This window comes from Prunus avium, chromosome 8 (genome assembly GCF_965620075.1).
Source record: "Prunus avium chromosome 8, drPruAviu1.hap1.1, whole genome shotgun sequence".
In the NCBI taxonomy this organism is placed as follows: domain Eukaryota; kingdom Viridiplantae; phylum Streptophyta; class Magnoliopsida; order Rosales; family Rosaceae; genus Prunus; species Prunus avium.
In genome coordinates, this window is record NC_142291.1 from 39,765,583 (window position 1) to 39,779,682 (window position 14,100).

The 14,100-nt window shown below is 38.9% G+C and overlaps 3 protein-coding genes and 1 pseudogene across 6 annotated transcripts; 2 read left to right on the forward strand and 2 right to left on the reverse strand.

Moving 5' to 3' along the window:
* Positions 1–2,450: 2,450 nt before the first annotated feature.
* On the forward strand, positions 2,451–4,248 carry LOC110761856 (universal stress protein PHOS34). Its single transcript, XM_021964439.2, has 4 exons — positions 2,451–2,912; positions 2,999–3,093; positions 3,485–3,606; positions 3,898–4,248. Exons 1-4 carry the CDS (start codon positions 2,729–2,731, stop codon positions 3,983–3,985), a joined length of 489 nt encoding a protein of 162 aa, XP_021820131.1. The 5' UTR covers positions 2,451–2,728; the 3' UTR covers positions 3,986–4,248.
* A 601-nt stretch (positions 4,249–4,849) lies between these two features.
* LOC110761782 (uncharacterized) lies at positions 4,850–5,968 on the forward strand (annotated as a pseudogene).
* A 592-nt stretch (positions 5,969–6,560) lies between these two features.
* EID1 (F-box family protein) lies at positions 6,561–8,166 on the reverse strand. Its single transcript, XM_021964401.2, has one exon. The coding sequence runs from the start codon at positions 7,790–7,792 to the stop codon at positions 6,815–6,817; it is 978 nt and encodes a 325-aa protein (XP_021820093.1). The 5' UTR covers positions 7,793–8,166; the 3' UTR covers positions 6,561–6,814.
* Positions 8,167–9,202: 1,036 nt separating this feature from the next.
* LOC110761829 (serine/arginine-rich-splicing factor SR34-like) lies at positions 9,203–13,861 on the reverse strand. Of its 4 annotated transcripts, XM_088244918.1 has the most exons (14): positions 13,704–13,861; positions 13,269–13,385; positions 12,888–12,953; positions 12,730–12,804; positions 12,542–12,650; positions 12,412–12,458; positions 12,253–12,310; positions 11,739–11,788; positions 11,520–11,576; positions 11,308–11,429; positions 11,119–11,220; positions 9,995–10,028; positions 9,600–9,706; positions 9,203–9,447 (listed from the first exon to the last, which is right to left on the reverse strand). In XM_088244918.1, exons 2-14 carry the CDS (start codon positions 13,356–13,358, stop codon positions 9,444–9,446), a joined length of 921 nt encoding a protein of 306 aa, XP_088101044.1. In that variant the 5' UTR covers positions 13,359–13,385; positions 13,704–13,861; the 3' UTR covers positions 9,203–9,443. The 4 variants fall into 4 exon arrangements, with proteins under 4 accessions (XP_088101044.1, XP_088101047.1, XP_088101046.1 ...); XM_088244921.1 differs by lacking the exons at positions 9,203–9,447; positions 9,600–9,706 and adding an exon at positions 9,713–9,855; XM_088244920.1 differs by lacking the exons at positions 9,203–9,447; positions 9,600–9,706 and adding an exon at positions 10,577–10,662 and having other exon boundaries at positions 9,995–10,486.
* Between the last annotated feature and the right edge of the window lie 239 nt (positions 13,862–14,100).

Sequence of the window (14,100 nt, forward strand, 5' to 3'; positions counted from 1 at the left end):
ATAAAAAATAAAAATAAAAATTTGTTTTCTTTTTGGTCAACAAGTTCATTCATTCATTCACGATTCACCACCATCGCGACGATAACCGCGTACGACAATAGATGGCCAGCTATTTTGCCACGTGTAAAGGGCTGCTGCTTTACGCGATATATATCTAGTGGGAGATATTACTTTTTAAATAAATAAAAAAGTATAATCGTAATAAACAAACGCAGAGGTATTACTTTTTAATAATATTAATATGACATAATTATACACCAAAAGCAAAACACGTCTTAGGTATCTTCCTTCCCCGTATGCACTTGGGCTGTCGCAATCTGCCCAGGTTCCTGTGTCAACGATGAGCACATTTTGCCATGTTGCTCGCCTAATTATAATTAATTAATAACAGTTCAATGTAGAAGGGACAAGAAAATAAATATGTAATCTCATATAAAGCCACACACCCTTAGGTAGTAAGTACACACAGAAACAAACAAACAGAGCCAAATAGCTACCATCCAGTCAATTTAATTTTATCCATACTGCCGTGGGGATTGGCCTAACTCTACCAACTCATTCTTGCTACAGATTTAAAGCACTAATTACGCAAACGCGGTTTAGCCAGTTAACTTGGACAACGATTCCGTCTTCTTACATTTAAGTTTGAGTGCTTACTTAATCTGATTTTTCCTTTTTTTTGAAGACCCTTTCTATTGAGAGAGGCGATAATATACTAAACTCACATACACAACACGGATCCTAGGACTCGAACCTAAGATCTTTTTTGGGAGAACAATTGCTCCAAATCACTGCACAAGTGAGTGAGTGGCTTACTTAATCTTAATTTCTTAAACCTTTGGTTTTTGTCACCAAACTGTTGCTATGTCAACATGAATAGTTTGTGCCACGATGTATGGCTTCATTGTATGCGTGATATAATTACCAGATTTTGACTGTGTTTACAATATAATATATAGTCCCTCTCTCAAGTACTGTATGTATATATATGGGTTGGTGGGAGGGGCGTTGTGACTTGTAAGTTAATTCCACACTGTGCAGAGCTCATGCACCCAAAAATTATGGTCAATCGGAAATGAGAATAAAAGGACGGATTTTCTGGTCACTTTGTGAGTGGAAGAGCCACTATGGGTTGTCTCTCGACAGCACTTGCTTATGGCTTACGGTCCAAAGCATCATATGCAAAAGGAGATTCTCATATACATCATAGGAGCCTTCAAATCCATTCCCTTGCACATCTTTTCTGTTCTGACTCTGAGTAAGGAATCTTTTTATCTTTTTTTAACAGCTATGAATCATGATATCTATATATAATTTGATTTAGACAATATCAATTGGACGTGTTTCATTTCTAAATGATCACTAGCGCCTAAAGCCATAATTATCTGATTTATTTGGTGGTGAGTTTATTCAGCGAATGAGTGGTCAAAGCTGATCCATAAATGACTAAATATAATTTAAATCAAAAGGAAAAGTAACAGAAGCATTTTAGAAAATGGTGAGTGCCAACCAAATGCACAAACAATTGGCCAATCATCACAAACATAAACCCATTTCTTTTTACTATAACTCTTTCTAGGTGCCTAATGGGGTATCTGTTGTTGGAGGAGCCGTGAGTTCATCGATCATGTGAAAACTGCCCAAAAAAAGAAATGGCGTAATTTGTCAGTGCCAGTGTCCCACCAATTCATCGTCACATAGTGTTACAATTCCACTTTTATTATAACACATATATGAGTATAATGAGGGCTTTATATACGGCCCTTAGATGAAGTTTTATCTCTTAATTGTTGGAACACTACTATTCAAGAATTCTATAATGACGGCTTTATATACGGCCATTAGATGAAGTTCTATTTCTTAATTGTTGGATTAAATTAGTTAGCATGATCCAACAGTTAAGAGATAAAAAGACTTCACCTAAGGGTTATATATATCCATGGCCCATCTCAACTTCCGTTATTCTTTTGGGCTATCACAGGCTCGATAATCCGGTTGTGTGGACAGTTCATGCGACTTACTAACGATTGCTAAGAAAGATCCAACAAAAGACACATTTTAGCTTCCTTCGCGGTATAAATTTTGGTCCACAAAGGAAATATGAGATCTTTTGGGCATCACTCATACCACTTTTGGGCTTTTGACCCAAGAAAAAAAAAGACTATCTAGTTTTGGTTGCATGATATTTATTAAAGATGTGAACCAAATCCAATCGGTGGTCCTAAAACCAAATATAGAAAAGAAAATATTAAACCACAAATAAATAGAAAAATAGAAAATAAAAAACCAAACGAGTGGTGAGGGGTCTTGCGGCTGCTGCTGCATTAGCCCACAGAAACAAATCAGTGGACGGTTTTCTTCCATAACAAACAAACATACTATTAATAATTAGGAATTAAGCTATTGTGTGCTGACGTAAGACTCACCTTAACCTCTGGGGATTTGCCTTAACCTCCCTCCACCACCCCAAAGTCGTTTCTATCTTTCTAGGGGCAACGCGAATGATTAGGAATTAAGCTATATTCACGTACCAAACGACGCCGTCCCACTCACCTCTTGTCAGAATAACAACGCCGCAAGCTCATAACCGAATCAATTCCTACATTACAACAAACCCACTCATTTGACCAGAAGAAGCTCTTACAAACTGCAATTTTAGAGACACAGACACACAGAGACAGAAACAACAAGGAAGCGAATAAGAGAAAGAAGAAAAACCAGAGCATTAATGGCGACGACTGTAGAGAAGCAAGTGATGGTGATCGGGGCCGACGAGAGCGAGCAGAGCGCTTACGCTCTGGAATGGACTCTCGACCACTTCTTCGCGCCCTTCGGTCCCAACTCTCCGTTCAAGCTCGTCATCGTCCACGCCAAGCCCATGCCTTCCTCCGTCGTTGGCCTCGCCGGCCCTGGTAATTCTCATTTAATCATTTTATTATTTTAATTGTGATCTTTGTCGAGGTCATCAGCTAAATTTGCGTGTTGTGCTTAATTGTAGGAGCGGCGGAGATTTTGCCAATTGTGGATGCTGATTTGAAGAGGATGGCTGCCCGCGTTACTGACAAGGCTAAGGAACTTTGCGCCACCAAATCGGTATTTTTCTTTTTCTTTTCATTCTGTTTTAATTCTTTCTTGTGATGCATGTCCCTGAAATTGAATTGCTTCTTATGAAAGTTTGGTCCTTTTCATTTTAATATATGATTGTTAAGGTTTTGCTTTTCATGAAATTTAGATCACTTCAACATTTGCACCATGTCATGAAGCAGGCATTTCATCTGAGTTTTGCTTACTTTGATTTGTGAAGAAGACTAATGTGGTTTTCCCAAGTGTTTTTTTTTTTTTTTTTTCAATAAATAAAAAAAATAGAAAGATATAGCCGAAGCTAATGACAATCCTAGTACTACTCTTGCAACCCTTAGGTGATATGATTATGAACAACTTACATTTCCCTAGCCGGTTTCTGAACATTACATATTCTTCCCAGGTGACTGATGTGACTGTGGAAGTGGTGGAAGGAGATGCTAGGAATGTTATCTGTGATGCTGTTGACAGGCACCATGCATCCGTCTTGGTTGTCGGTAGTCATGGCTATGGAGCCATAAAAAGGTATTCCATCATGCATGTTCTAATCTTATGAGTGGAACAAGAACAACCATCTCTAAATTTTCAGAGAGTTCAGTTTTGAACTTTTGAACTATCGACGGTATAATTTGCGGTTAATTGATTTATTATATCGAGGATGCAAACAAGATTTTAAGTCTTGTTCAGGGTTTTAGATGCCAATAGTTGCTGCATAAATTCGTTTAGACTGTTTGTGCCATGACTAGTTTTGGTTGCTGCATAAAGGGTGTTACTTGTCTGCAGAAAATCTTAATGCTCTGTTTGATTCTGGTGCAGGGCGGTTCTTGGAAGCGTAAGTGACTATTGTGCTCATCACGCTCACTGCAGCGTGATGATTGTGAAGAAGCCTAAAACAAAACATTGAGCTGAGTGAGCCTCCTCCTATCTGTGGCTTCAGTTAAGCATGGCGTTTCGTGGTGGCAGTATTACGATACTTATAATAAATTCAACCATTTGTGAGTTGTAAGGTTATATACTTGTGGTTATAGTTTGATTGTTCAAAATACAAAGTTTGGCATGTATTATTGTAAGGTACAAAGTTGAAGCTTAAACTTTTGTAATGTATCCTCCGTATATCAAAAGTTGGATTAGTGAAGTTTATGATATAAGTTTATGATATTTCATTCATCATTGATGTTCTTAATTTTACAAAAATGTGAATTCCAAATAAATACCAGTTCAGTTTACCCAAACGCATGTCAGCTCGCATTGGACACCAAATCTTTCGTGAAAAAAACGACATAGGCCTCAAAAGTGTTTCAGGGTGGCAATTGTCCGACAACAGACAGCAGCAAAAAAGGGCGTTGACGTTGTTGGTCTGGAAGAAACCATGGTAGATATGGATATACATGGCAAGCGACAGCCAAAGATTGTGTTAAAAGTTTCCTCAAATGACACTCGATCTGATCCACGACCTTTTGACTCAGACAAACTCAAAGGCTAATTAATAAGTCGTTATCCTTTCTGTATGCTAGCCAGCTTCGTATATTCACAAAATTTATTGATAAAATTACTCCACATTTTTTTACTTGAAATATAAAATAGAAATCATTGCCCTTAGCTTACTTCAAACGATAAGTTTTCTCCTCGTTGTTGATGTAGGAGACATATACTGTGCGCCAGTTGCCAAATCTCAAGTTATAGTCCCCCTCTCCTGGGGATGAGTAGTAGTGAAGAAGCTCCGTTTCTGGCATATCTAGAAGAAAATCAGGAATTAAACAAAGCTGCAATGGCGAGTAGTGTCGAGAAGTCCAAGCAAGTAAGAAGCGTCTACGCTCTCGAATGGACTCTCTTAAGGAAGTTGAGGTTCCACCCCAAAACCAATTGGCAATGGGGGGAGTAGCCCAACTCCTTATAAGCCCTTGCTAGGTGTCTCAACTTTCCAATATGGGACTCTTTTCCTTCACATTCTCACACTCTCAACCACTTCTTCATCCCCTTTGCATCAAACCCTGTTTTCAAACTCGTCATTGTCCATGCCAAACCCTCTTCCCCTGTTATAGAAGTCCTATAACATTCTGCACGCATGCGTATACAAATGCAAATACGCATGTGTCTGTGACATACTTTTTTCGCAACAATAATATTATTTGTACCACACAATTTATTGACCACTCTAGGTGATTAACAATGTCGTCAACAAAAATGGTACAAATATCAAAACTCTTTTTAAAATGTCGATAACACGCTCTCGTCCATATTATGTCGACCAAACAGTAGGCTGGACAAGAATTGCAATGGTAGATAAGAGCATTTTATTTTCATGTTGAAAATGCATCATTGATTTGATTAATGAACTGTGTAGGAGGATTTGAAGTTTTGCCAACTCGGGAGGCGGAGCTGAAGAAGATGGCCATCTGAGTTGAAGACAAGGTTAAAGAAATTTGTGCCAGCAAATCGGTAATAATTTCCTCATGCAGGACAGCTTTCTGTGAAACCAATTAAACATATAGTGGTTGCTTAGAATTTTATTTTCTGTGTCTGAGTGTCTTTTAGTAGAGCTAGGTCTTCAATTTATTATGCAGGTGAACGATATGGTAATAGAGGTGGTTGCCGGGGATGCGAGGAACGTTCTCTGTGAGGCTGTAGAAAGACACAAGGCATCCATGTTGGTTTCTGGTAGCCATGGCTATGGAGCTATCAAAAGGTACATCTATAAATACATATAAATATGTAAACATATCATCTCATGATGTAACAATCCATTGCATTGGCATATTCTGCTGTTGTAACTTGCAGGGCTGTTTTAGGCAGTGTAAGTGATTATTGTGAAGAGGCCCAAAATAAAAAATTGAAGCTACCCACCTACCACTCCAGCTACCTTGCCTTAGCTGCCTGCTTCAAATAAGCCAACACATATGTTGCTGCAGCACTAGCTAGCTGCTGTGTCCGCCAAATAATTTTAAGCTCGGTAGCTTTTAAAGAAATGTCGTTTTCCTTGGGAAATACGTTGCTGACATGCATGTTATGTAGTTTTGGTTTATCAACATATCTGTTTTCTTTCAAGACTTCTGCTTGTTTCTGATGGTAAAAGCAGTTTGTATTTGTTCGAATTATGAAATCTGACTTCAAATCTAAACAATGCCGCTGATCCAATGAATCGGCTTTTCTAGTTGGATGATGATCCATGATTTTGGAGATCAACGTTGCATCTTTCTGATTCCAGCAAACATCATCATCAGGGAACAGAGGGCTACTTTCTATTCTGAAGCTTGAAATTGGAAAATGTTTTCCAACACGCATGACAGAACCAAAGGTATTCCTAGAGAATTGGCTTGTTGAAATTAGGAAGGGCAAGAGACGAAGCAATTACAAGCTAACCAAAATTTCTTATCAAAATGAAAGCATCGCATTCAACTCAAAATTTCTTACCAACCATCTAAAACAACAACAGAACTTAGGATCTTAACAAAATGAAAGCATCGCATTCAACGCAAAGATGATCTTAAAATGAAGCATCTCATTCAAATTACAAATTTCTTATTGAAACACAAATAACAACAATAAAACAAAGCAGATTTGAAGGACACAACCATGAACAGCAACAACAACATAATGCTCCTCAGAAACTGATATACATTGGAAATAAACACATTCCTCTCTCAATTCCTCAATTCCTATACTCATAAGAGACACTTCAATGATAAATGAAAGAACTAGAAACCCTCCACGAACTGAGAACAAGCAAATGCCATTAAGAGTACAATGGCAAGTCAGTCCAAGCCCCTGAGACATGCCCATTTTCACAGACATAAGCTCGAACAACCGGCTCACCATCGTCATGGTAACCGAAAACCCGCCTCAAACAGAAGGCAGAATGCAAATCCCAAGTTTCTTTACAGGAGCAAAACGCACAATTCAGATCAATCTTGCTCCTATTCCCATCCTTTATGGTCCTCCACACTTGAGACCCCTTGAAATCCTTGAAAATCCCTCTGAAAAGCATGTAATTCCGCTTCTCTTCGATGTGAACACAGCCAGGCCAATCACATAAGTATAAGCAATCACCACGGAACCGACTGTGAAGAAGCTTATTGCCCTGTTCACGGCTCAAATTCCAAACCCCAGAAGCTAAATGCGACCTCATCGACCTACAAACCTTCCTCTTCTTACATACAGAAAATTCACCGCCCACTCTAACACCACCTTTCTCAACACTAGCCTGATCCTCTGCTGCTTCTACTTGGGCTTCAGAATCAACATACACCGTATCGAAATAAAGATCATCAAAGAGAGACCAAGAACAATTAGACCCTGAAGCACCCACTTCATGATTCGCACCAATTTGGCTCGAGGAAGGGTCGGTTGGGGGCTTGGCTGCCGGAGAAGAATCCAATCTCCGATAATTCTCATCAGGGCCAACCTCGCGTTCGAGCCCGAAATCGGAGTTCTCAAAGAGAACACCGGAGTGGAGGAGACCGGGGCAGCACACCGCGAGCTTGTGAAGCGCGGCCCAACCGCCCGGTGGCGCAGATGAGCCAGAGAGGAGATTGGAGACGACGGAAGGGATGACTTTGGAGCACTTGGTCTTCCAGCAAACGTTGCGAATCAAAGACGAGAACTTGGTGCAAGAGCAGGCGAGCCTGGCCCAGTTTCGCGGGTCCTCTTCGAGCTTGAAGAGAATCTTGAGAACGACGTCGTCGGAGAGCTGGGAGAAGAGGGCTCCGGCCATGTTAATTTGTCCTAGGAGAAAGGAAAATGATATTGCAGGAATTGCTTATTTTTGTTTTTTGGGTGGTACCTTAACAGAATTTCTGTTTGTTTGGTGTTTTGTTTTTCTGGTTTTTTTTTCTAGCGAATGGAATTGGAAGAGAGACCGGGAAAGAAGTATGAGAGTGAGAAGGAGAGTGCGGCGAATGTATTTTTAAAAAGGAAGGGCCAAAGTGAGAGAGAGAGAGAGAGAGAGAGAGAGAGAGAGAGTTGATTGTTTTTGTTGTGGGGTGGGTGGGAATCCGATGGCGGTGAGATGGGTTTGGCTGTGGTGGGGGACTCTACCAGCTATTTGATTCCATTTTCAGTTCTTGCCTGCCCCTCTCTCTTTGTTGCTTTGAAGGTACAAAAATTTGTTTGTTTTTTTGTGATTTTGTCACACTTATTTTTGTTAGGGCCCATCAATCCTCTCATGACTTGTGAGCCTTTTGACCACACTTGATTAGGGCAAAACAACAGGCTCTCTCATCCCTCACTTATCATTTGATATTCGCATTCTAACCTTGCAATGTAGCCAAAACATTAATTCTTTTTTAAAATGAAGATCCTATCTTCATATTTCTTCCAACATTAAAAAAAACAGTAGTAGCATTAAACTTGTTTCTTAGAGAGAAGAAAAAAAAAAGCAATATCTAAACTAAAGAAGAGAATTTGAACATCAAATCTCGGATGCATAGATAATCACTCTTCATTAAACCACTCAATTTTGTATTTTTGGAAAGATAGGGATATGGATTTGAACATTTATAATTATTGATTTCATTGGATTTTGTGGAATGTGGTTGTTGGATTCGGGAAATTTGAGTCCACAAAAAAGAACATGGCTGGTTCACTCACGCTAGACAAAATAATGAGTGGCATAAGATCGAACATGGCCCGTACAATCTCTACTTTGTTGCACATTGGTGTTTGCATTTCTTATCACCTTGTCATTGCATACAGTGTTTCTTATCTCTCCAGTGTCTCTGATTCCCTTGCTCTTTAATCGATGTGGACCGGCCTTCCTTTTTTCACATTCATACACGGCTTCTTTACCTTCCTTCCTTATCCTTGCTTGATTAGCTAGCCATCTGCTCACTTCACTTTTTTGGAGAAAACGACTGCTTATCTAGCGTGTCAGTTTATGGAATAACATAACTTGCCGTCTTTAAAATCAATAACGTCAGCTTCACGCAAATAAACGACTAAGCTTATGGTGATGAAAAAAGAACAATAAAATGAATGAAGGCCATTGAAAACAAAATCCCGGTGTAATAATCTAAAATCTAAACGGCAACCCAAAGCAAGCACCAAGTTTCAATTGGCATCCCGATTCAACATCAAAGCATGAGATTATATGTAAGCTAACTACGGGGAAAGTAAACAAACCAGCAAGAAAACATACTCTGAAACTTCCAACAGCAACATAGCAAAAATCTCATATTCATTACAAGGTGCGAAGATGGTAAAACATCAGTTTCAGTTAAACAAGAATGCAACCAACACAATGGCTTGCAAAATGAATCCATCCATAAACTTAAAAGTCGGATAAATAAAAGGCGTCCCACTTCCACTGCTTTAACAACCATAGTAAAGCTCCCTCCTGCTGGTAGCTTCGGGTAAGGGATCAAGTATCACCTGTCAAACAGAAATATTGCAATCACAATCTAGAAGGAATTTTTGCATATTAATCACAACGCAAGAGCGATTCATGGGAAATGTAGTCGGAGGAGAAAAAGACAGTGCCCAATGATGACACTACTCAAAGTAGATATAATGCCCAAGAATACCGTGACAAACTCCTGCTCCTGCTCCGGCTCTGGCTTGGACTCCTGCTAGCACTACGCTTCTTTGGACTTTTACTTATGTGTTTCTTCGGGCTTTTACTTATGTGTTTCTGATTATGCCAAAGAAAAAAAATTATGAAAGGCAAGAAGGAGCCGTGACCAATCCAGTTGCAGGTATTATACGAATCCAATGTTAAATAAAATCCAGGGAGGCCATCCATTAGTCAAGGAGAAATCAAATAAACATTAGACTTTATCGCTGTCATGTAAAAGAAGAAAAGAAACATCATAAGTGAGGCTTAATTATGCTTCAACTGTTGCAATATCATGTCCTTATAAAACTGGGTGAGTCAAAAGATATTGCAAAATTATTCAAAAGAATAAAAGGTAACACTTACCGAAGGCAGTGGAGATCTGCTTCTTGATCGTGATCTGCAAAAGTTCCAGAAACAACCCAATTTAATAACCATGTTCCTTTTACCAATTTGGTCCAAGGTCCTTGATGCCTCTTCCATGTGAAGTTACCATATCCAATAAGGATAGAAGAAAAAGGTTTAAACACTCAGCATATGAATAGAAAGAAGAAAAACAGAATAAAACAATTAACGTAATCCCCGCCAAAACAGAACAAAATCAGAGGCAAAAATATTTATGAAAAAAAAAACATTATGATTATTATCAGACACCAGTGGAAACAAGAGGAGCATTCTTCCCTACTGTAACACAAGAATCCAGGATATCCAGATAGTGCGCCCTATTAGCTTGGCAAAATGTTGGAGCAGGAAATGAAAATCAAATGCTCATTGATGATGACTTCCAAATCCCAATGGCACTTAGTTCACAGATATCCAGCTTTACTAGTGCAATCCAAGACCTCCATTGTTCCCAATCTAGCACCCATGGACATTTAAAATGCTAAAAGCATTAGAACAGAGGTACCATGAAGGTTTCCAAAGCTGCCTATCTAAAAAACAGCATACCTCCACAGAAAAAGAGTTGTAAGCAATTGACCATATCCAATCAAGATCCTAATATCCAATCCCCAGTTCGCCGCATATATCCATATCTAAAAGAAAAACAAAGGTAATTTTCATGCAAGCAAAAAAGAGAAGAAAATGAAAACTAGGTGGATATCTGACTCCTTAGCAAACCCCACTGCTGACCAAGCAAATAATGGAATGAAGCAACAGAAAGTATTTCAACACAAAGGACATAATTCATACTACACAACAGCAAGAAGACATTTCAATCTAAGCGCACACCACTAATCTTTAGACATCCAAAGACCAAGTTAATCTGAGTCAGTACTTACATCTGTCAACACAACAATTAGTTAAATTTCAACAACTCAGAAATTTAATAGCACAACTAGAAAATGTTACAACGCAGATGTCACAATTCGACTGGCAAAAAATATTATTGTGTCCATCAGTCTTCACCTCATGGACCAATGAAAATCCAGCCAGCATGAATACCAACAAACAAATAGGTATAATGACTAATTGAGAAAAATAACACATACCCTAACGGAGAGCGAGATCTTGATCGCGAGCGAGGCAGAGAAGCAGACCTTGATCGAGATCTAGCAGGTGAGCGGCGTGAAGATTTGGTTTTCGGAGACTTGCTGCAAAACAAGTGAAAAAGTAAGAACACAATATAGAAATGTTTATTCCCCACATGTACTAAGCTGAGTTATTGAAAATGGTCAAACCTCCTGCTTCTGCTCCGGCTATAACTTCGACTACGACTACGACTGTAGCTCCTGCCTCTTGAATGAGATCTACCACGACTAGGACTCCTAGATGAGTCCCGCTTCGAATCATACTCCCTCACCTGTAAGAAAATGAGACAATGAGCATCTTTAACAAAAGACAAATACAGGAGGAAAGGAGAGTACATTTTTCAAATTGGTAAGATGCATACACGAACAGAAGAGCGAGAAAAGGCATTCCGGAACTCAGAGCCATCAAGCTTCTTGATCTGCCGAAAAAAATCGATGAAGTTTGAGAATATAATCTTTGTAGTAAGTAGAAACTTCAGACACATGCATGTGTTGATAAAAGGGAAACCAAGCACCCATACTTCATCAAAGGTTATCCACAATATGAATGTCTGGAGTGGGAAAGTAAAAGCAAGACTTACCGCATACTTCATGTCGTCAAAGTTAGTGTAATCCACAATCCCTGTTGTGCCTATAAAACAATCATAGGGCAGAAAGCTAAAACAATTGCTATTGTAATGTCTTCTGAAGTAGGTCTTAAGAAAACAAATTTGGAAACACAACACAATCAAAGAGCAGAGAAAATCCAAAGATAGTGCGAAATTTGGTTGAGAAACACTATTAGTATTAACCTGTCTAGTTAATAAATTCTATTGGCACCACCTAGGACAAAAGAACTTTAAGTGACCAAGGCAGCAACATCAGCCATAACAACAAAAACTAGTAGGACAGAGGATAGATGAAAAGCAAGGAACTCTATAATGGTCTTAAGAACTCTAAAATGCTAATTCTGACACAGTATTTCTTCCATGAACTTCCCCCAAAATTACAAAGGCAAAAAAAGATCACAATAAATGTTTCTATAACAAATTTGCCACAATATATATGTACAATGTACCACCAAGAAACACACTTGAAGCATGAAGAGCATCTTACCACTACCATCACGAAAAACTTGGGAGAAACAGACATCTCCAGCCCGTCGCATGTGATCCTGAATAAAAATACATCGTATGTGTCAGACATGCATGAAAAGTTTCCACACACAGAAATACAGTTATAATAAAAATATCTCCAATTGATAAATACACACACCTTAAGATCTTGCCATGAAGCTGAAGAGGGTAGTCCACTGACTAACACTGTGGATGGAACAGGTTTAGAAACATATCAAATGCATCCTACCATATAAAAGAGCACAAAGTGTAACAAATGAAATACAAACCACGAAAATCTGATCTCCTGGACATCCCACGCCCACCTCGACCACCACTATAATTACTATGACGATCTGAAGAAGATGAATGTCCACGCCCTCCATGTGCAAGTTCAACCTACAGAGATATACATTAGAATATTATGTCTAGGAAAAGTACCACATCTACCATATGGCATGTAAGCATAATAGCGTACCCGTAAACGATGACCATCAAAATCATAGCCATCACGACCACGAAGTGCATCTTCAGCATCACGAGCATCTTCGAACTGTAACAAAAAAACCTTGTTCAAACACATTATAAAGGAAACATACAAACATAAAATAAAATTAAGCAGCTGAGGGCTCTCACCTCAACAAATGCGTAACCAGGAGGCCTTGGGGGAACCTTCAAGTCAATATGGGCTATGCGTCCATACTGCAAAGAAAATTAGAAACTTCAGTCAGTCTGTAAACCTTCCTTATTCTTTAGGGTATTTTATACCCATCCATCCAACACCTGCCACTCCACTACCTTACAACACAATTGTTCACACCAAAGAAAGATAATACAAGATTAAACAGGTTTTGGGGAAAAGAGATACATCTGTTGTATCCCAATGTCAAAATTCTACTGTTTCCTAATGTCTACATGTGCAAGCATAAACAAATGCATTCCAAATAACAACTTCATCGAAAAATCGCATAGCATTATATGTTGGCATCAATTCAAGCAAAAAAAAAATTGAATTACCTTCAAAAACAAATCTTCGACCTCTCTCTCGCGTATATCACCAGGCAGATTCCCAACATAGAGAGTTCTGCTTGTACTACGGCTGCTCATTTTCCTGAGAACTGTAAATTATATCTCCTACAAAAAAATAATAAGGCAAAAGAAAATAACAGAAATCATGAAGGATCCTGTTCGCATAGACAAGACAGTCAAAAGAAAATAAATAAGGAATTCAAATCTTACAATTATCTCTTAGGATGCTAAACGATTACACAAAATAATCAAACTAAACCCGATACAGCATAGTGCTCAGTCAACATGAATCCGGAAACGAGCATGAAAATACAAATTCAACTCGATTTTAATTATATTACCCTATTATTCTAGGCCAGCAAACACGACATGGGAATGAAACTTAAGGTTGCTATGGTTCTCAGGTGGTAGACGAGAGCTTACCTCCGATGAAATTGGGGATCGCACCGAAGCACAAAGGCTGAAGTTTCGCAAATTAGGGTTTTGAATTTGAGGGAAGGTAGGGCTCCTGATTAAATTACGGTCTAGATAACCTGTCACGCTGAGTACAGCAATATATACGACTCTATTATTAATTTATTAACGTAAACAGTCTGATCGTTGTCTATTTGCGCCAATTTGTATCTGGACCGTTGAAACTCATGTGGACCAAGCGTGCACACCACATGTGCCGAAGCGGTCTAAATTCTAATCTTTATCTGACTAGAGACACTGCAATGGCACTTCGGAGTGAAACTTTTGTCTTTTATAGTTATGCCCCCGTATTCCTCGTATTTCTTTCTCGGACCTTTTACTTTTCCAAATTTCCACTCAAGCTATA

Bases quoted from the DNA above. Each gene is read 5' to 3' on its own strand.
- EID1 (XM_021964401.2), bottom strand. From the start codon at position 7,792: ATGGCCGGAGCCCTCTTCTCCCAGCTCTCCGACGACGTCGTTCTCAAG.
- LOC110761856 (XM_021964439.2), top strand. From the start codon at position 2,729: ATGGCGACGACTGTAGAGAAGCAAGTGATGGTGATCGGGGCCGACGAG. The intron at 2,913-2,998 runs GTAATTCTCATT...GCTTAATTGTAG, and splicing joins CGTTGGCCTCGCCGGCCCTG to GAGCGGCGGAGATTTTGCCA. The intron at 3,094-3,484 runs GTATTTTTCTTT...TATTCTTCCCAG, and splicing joins AACTTTGCGCCACCAAATCG to GTGACTGATGTGACTGTGGA.
- LOC110761829 (XM_088244918.1), bottom strand. From the start codon at position 13,358: ATGAGCAGCCGTAGTACAAGCAGAACTCTCTATGTTGGGAATCTGCCT. The intron at 12,651-12,729 runs GTACGCTATTAT...ATATCTCTGTAG, and splicing joins TTGATGGTCATCGTTTACGG to GTTGAACTTGCACATGGAGG. The intron at 9,707-9,994 runs GTAAGTGTTACC...TGGCATAATCAG, and splicing joins GCAGATCTCCACTGCCTTCG to AAACACATAAGTAAAAGCCC.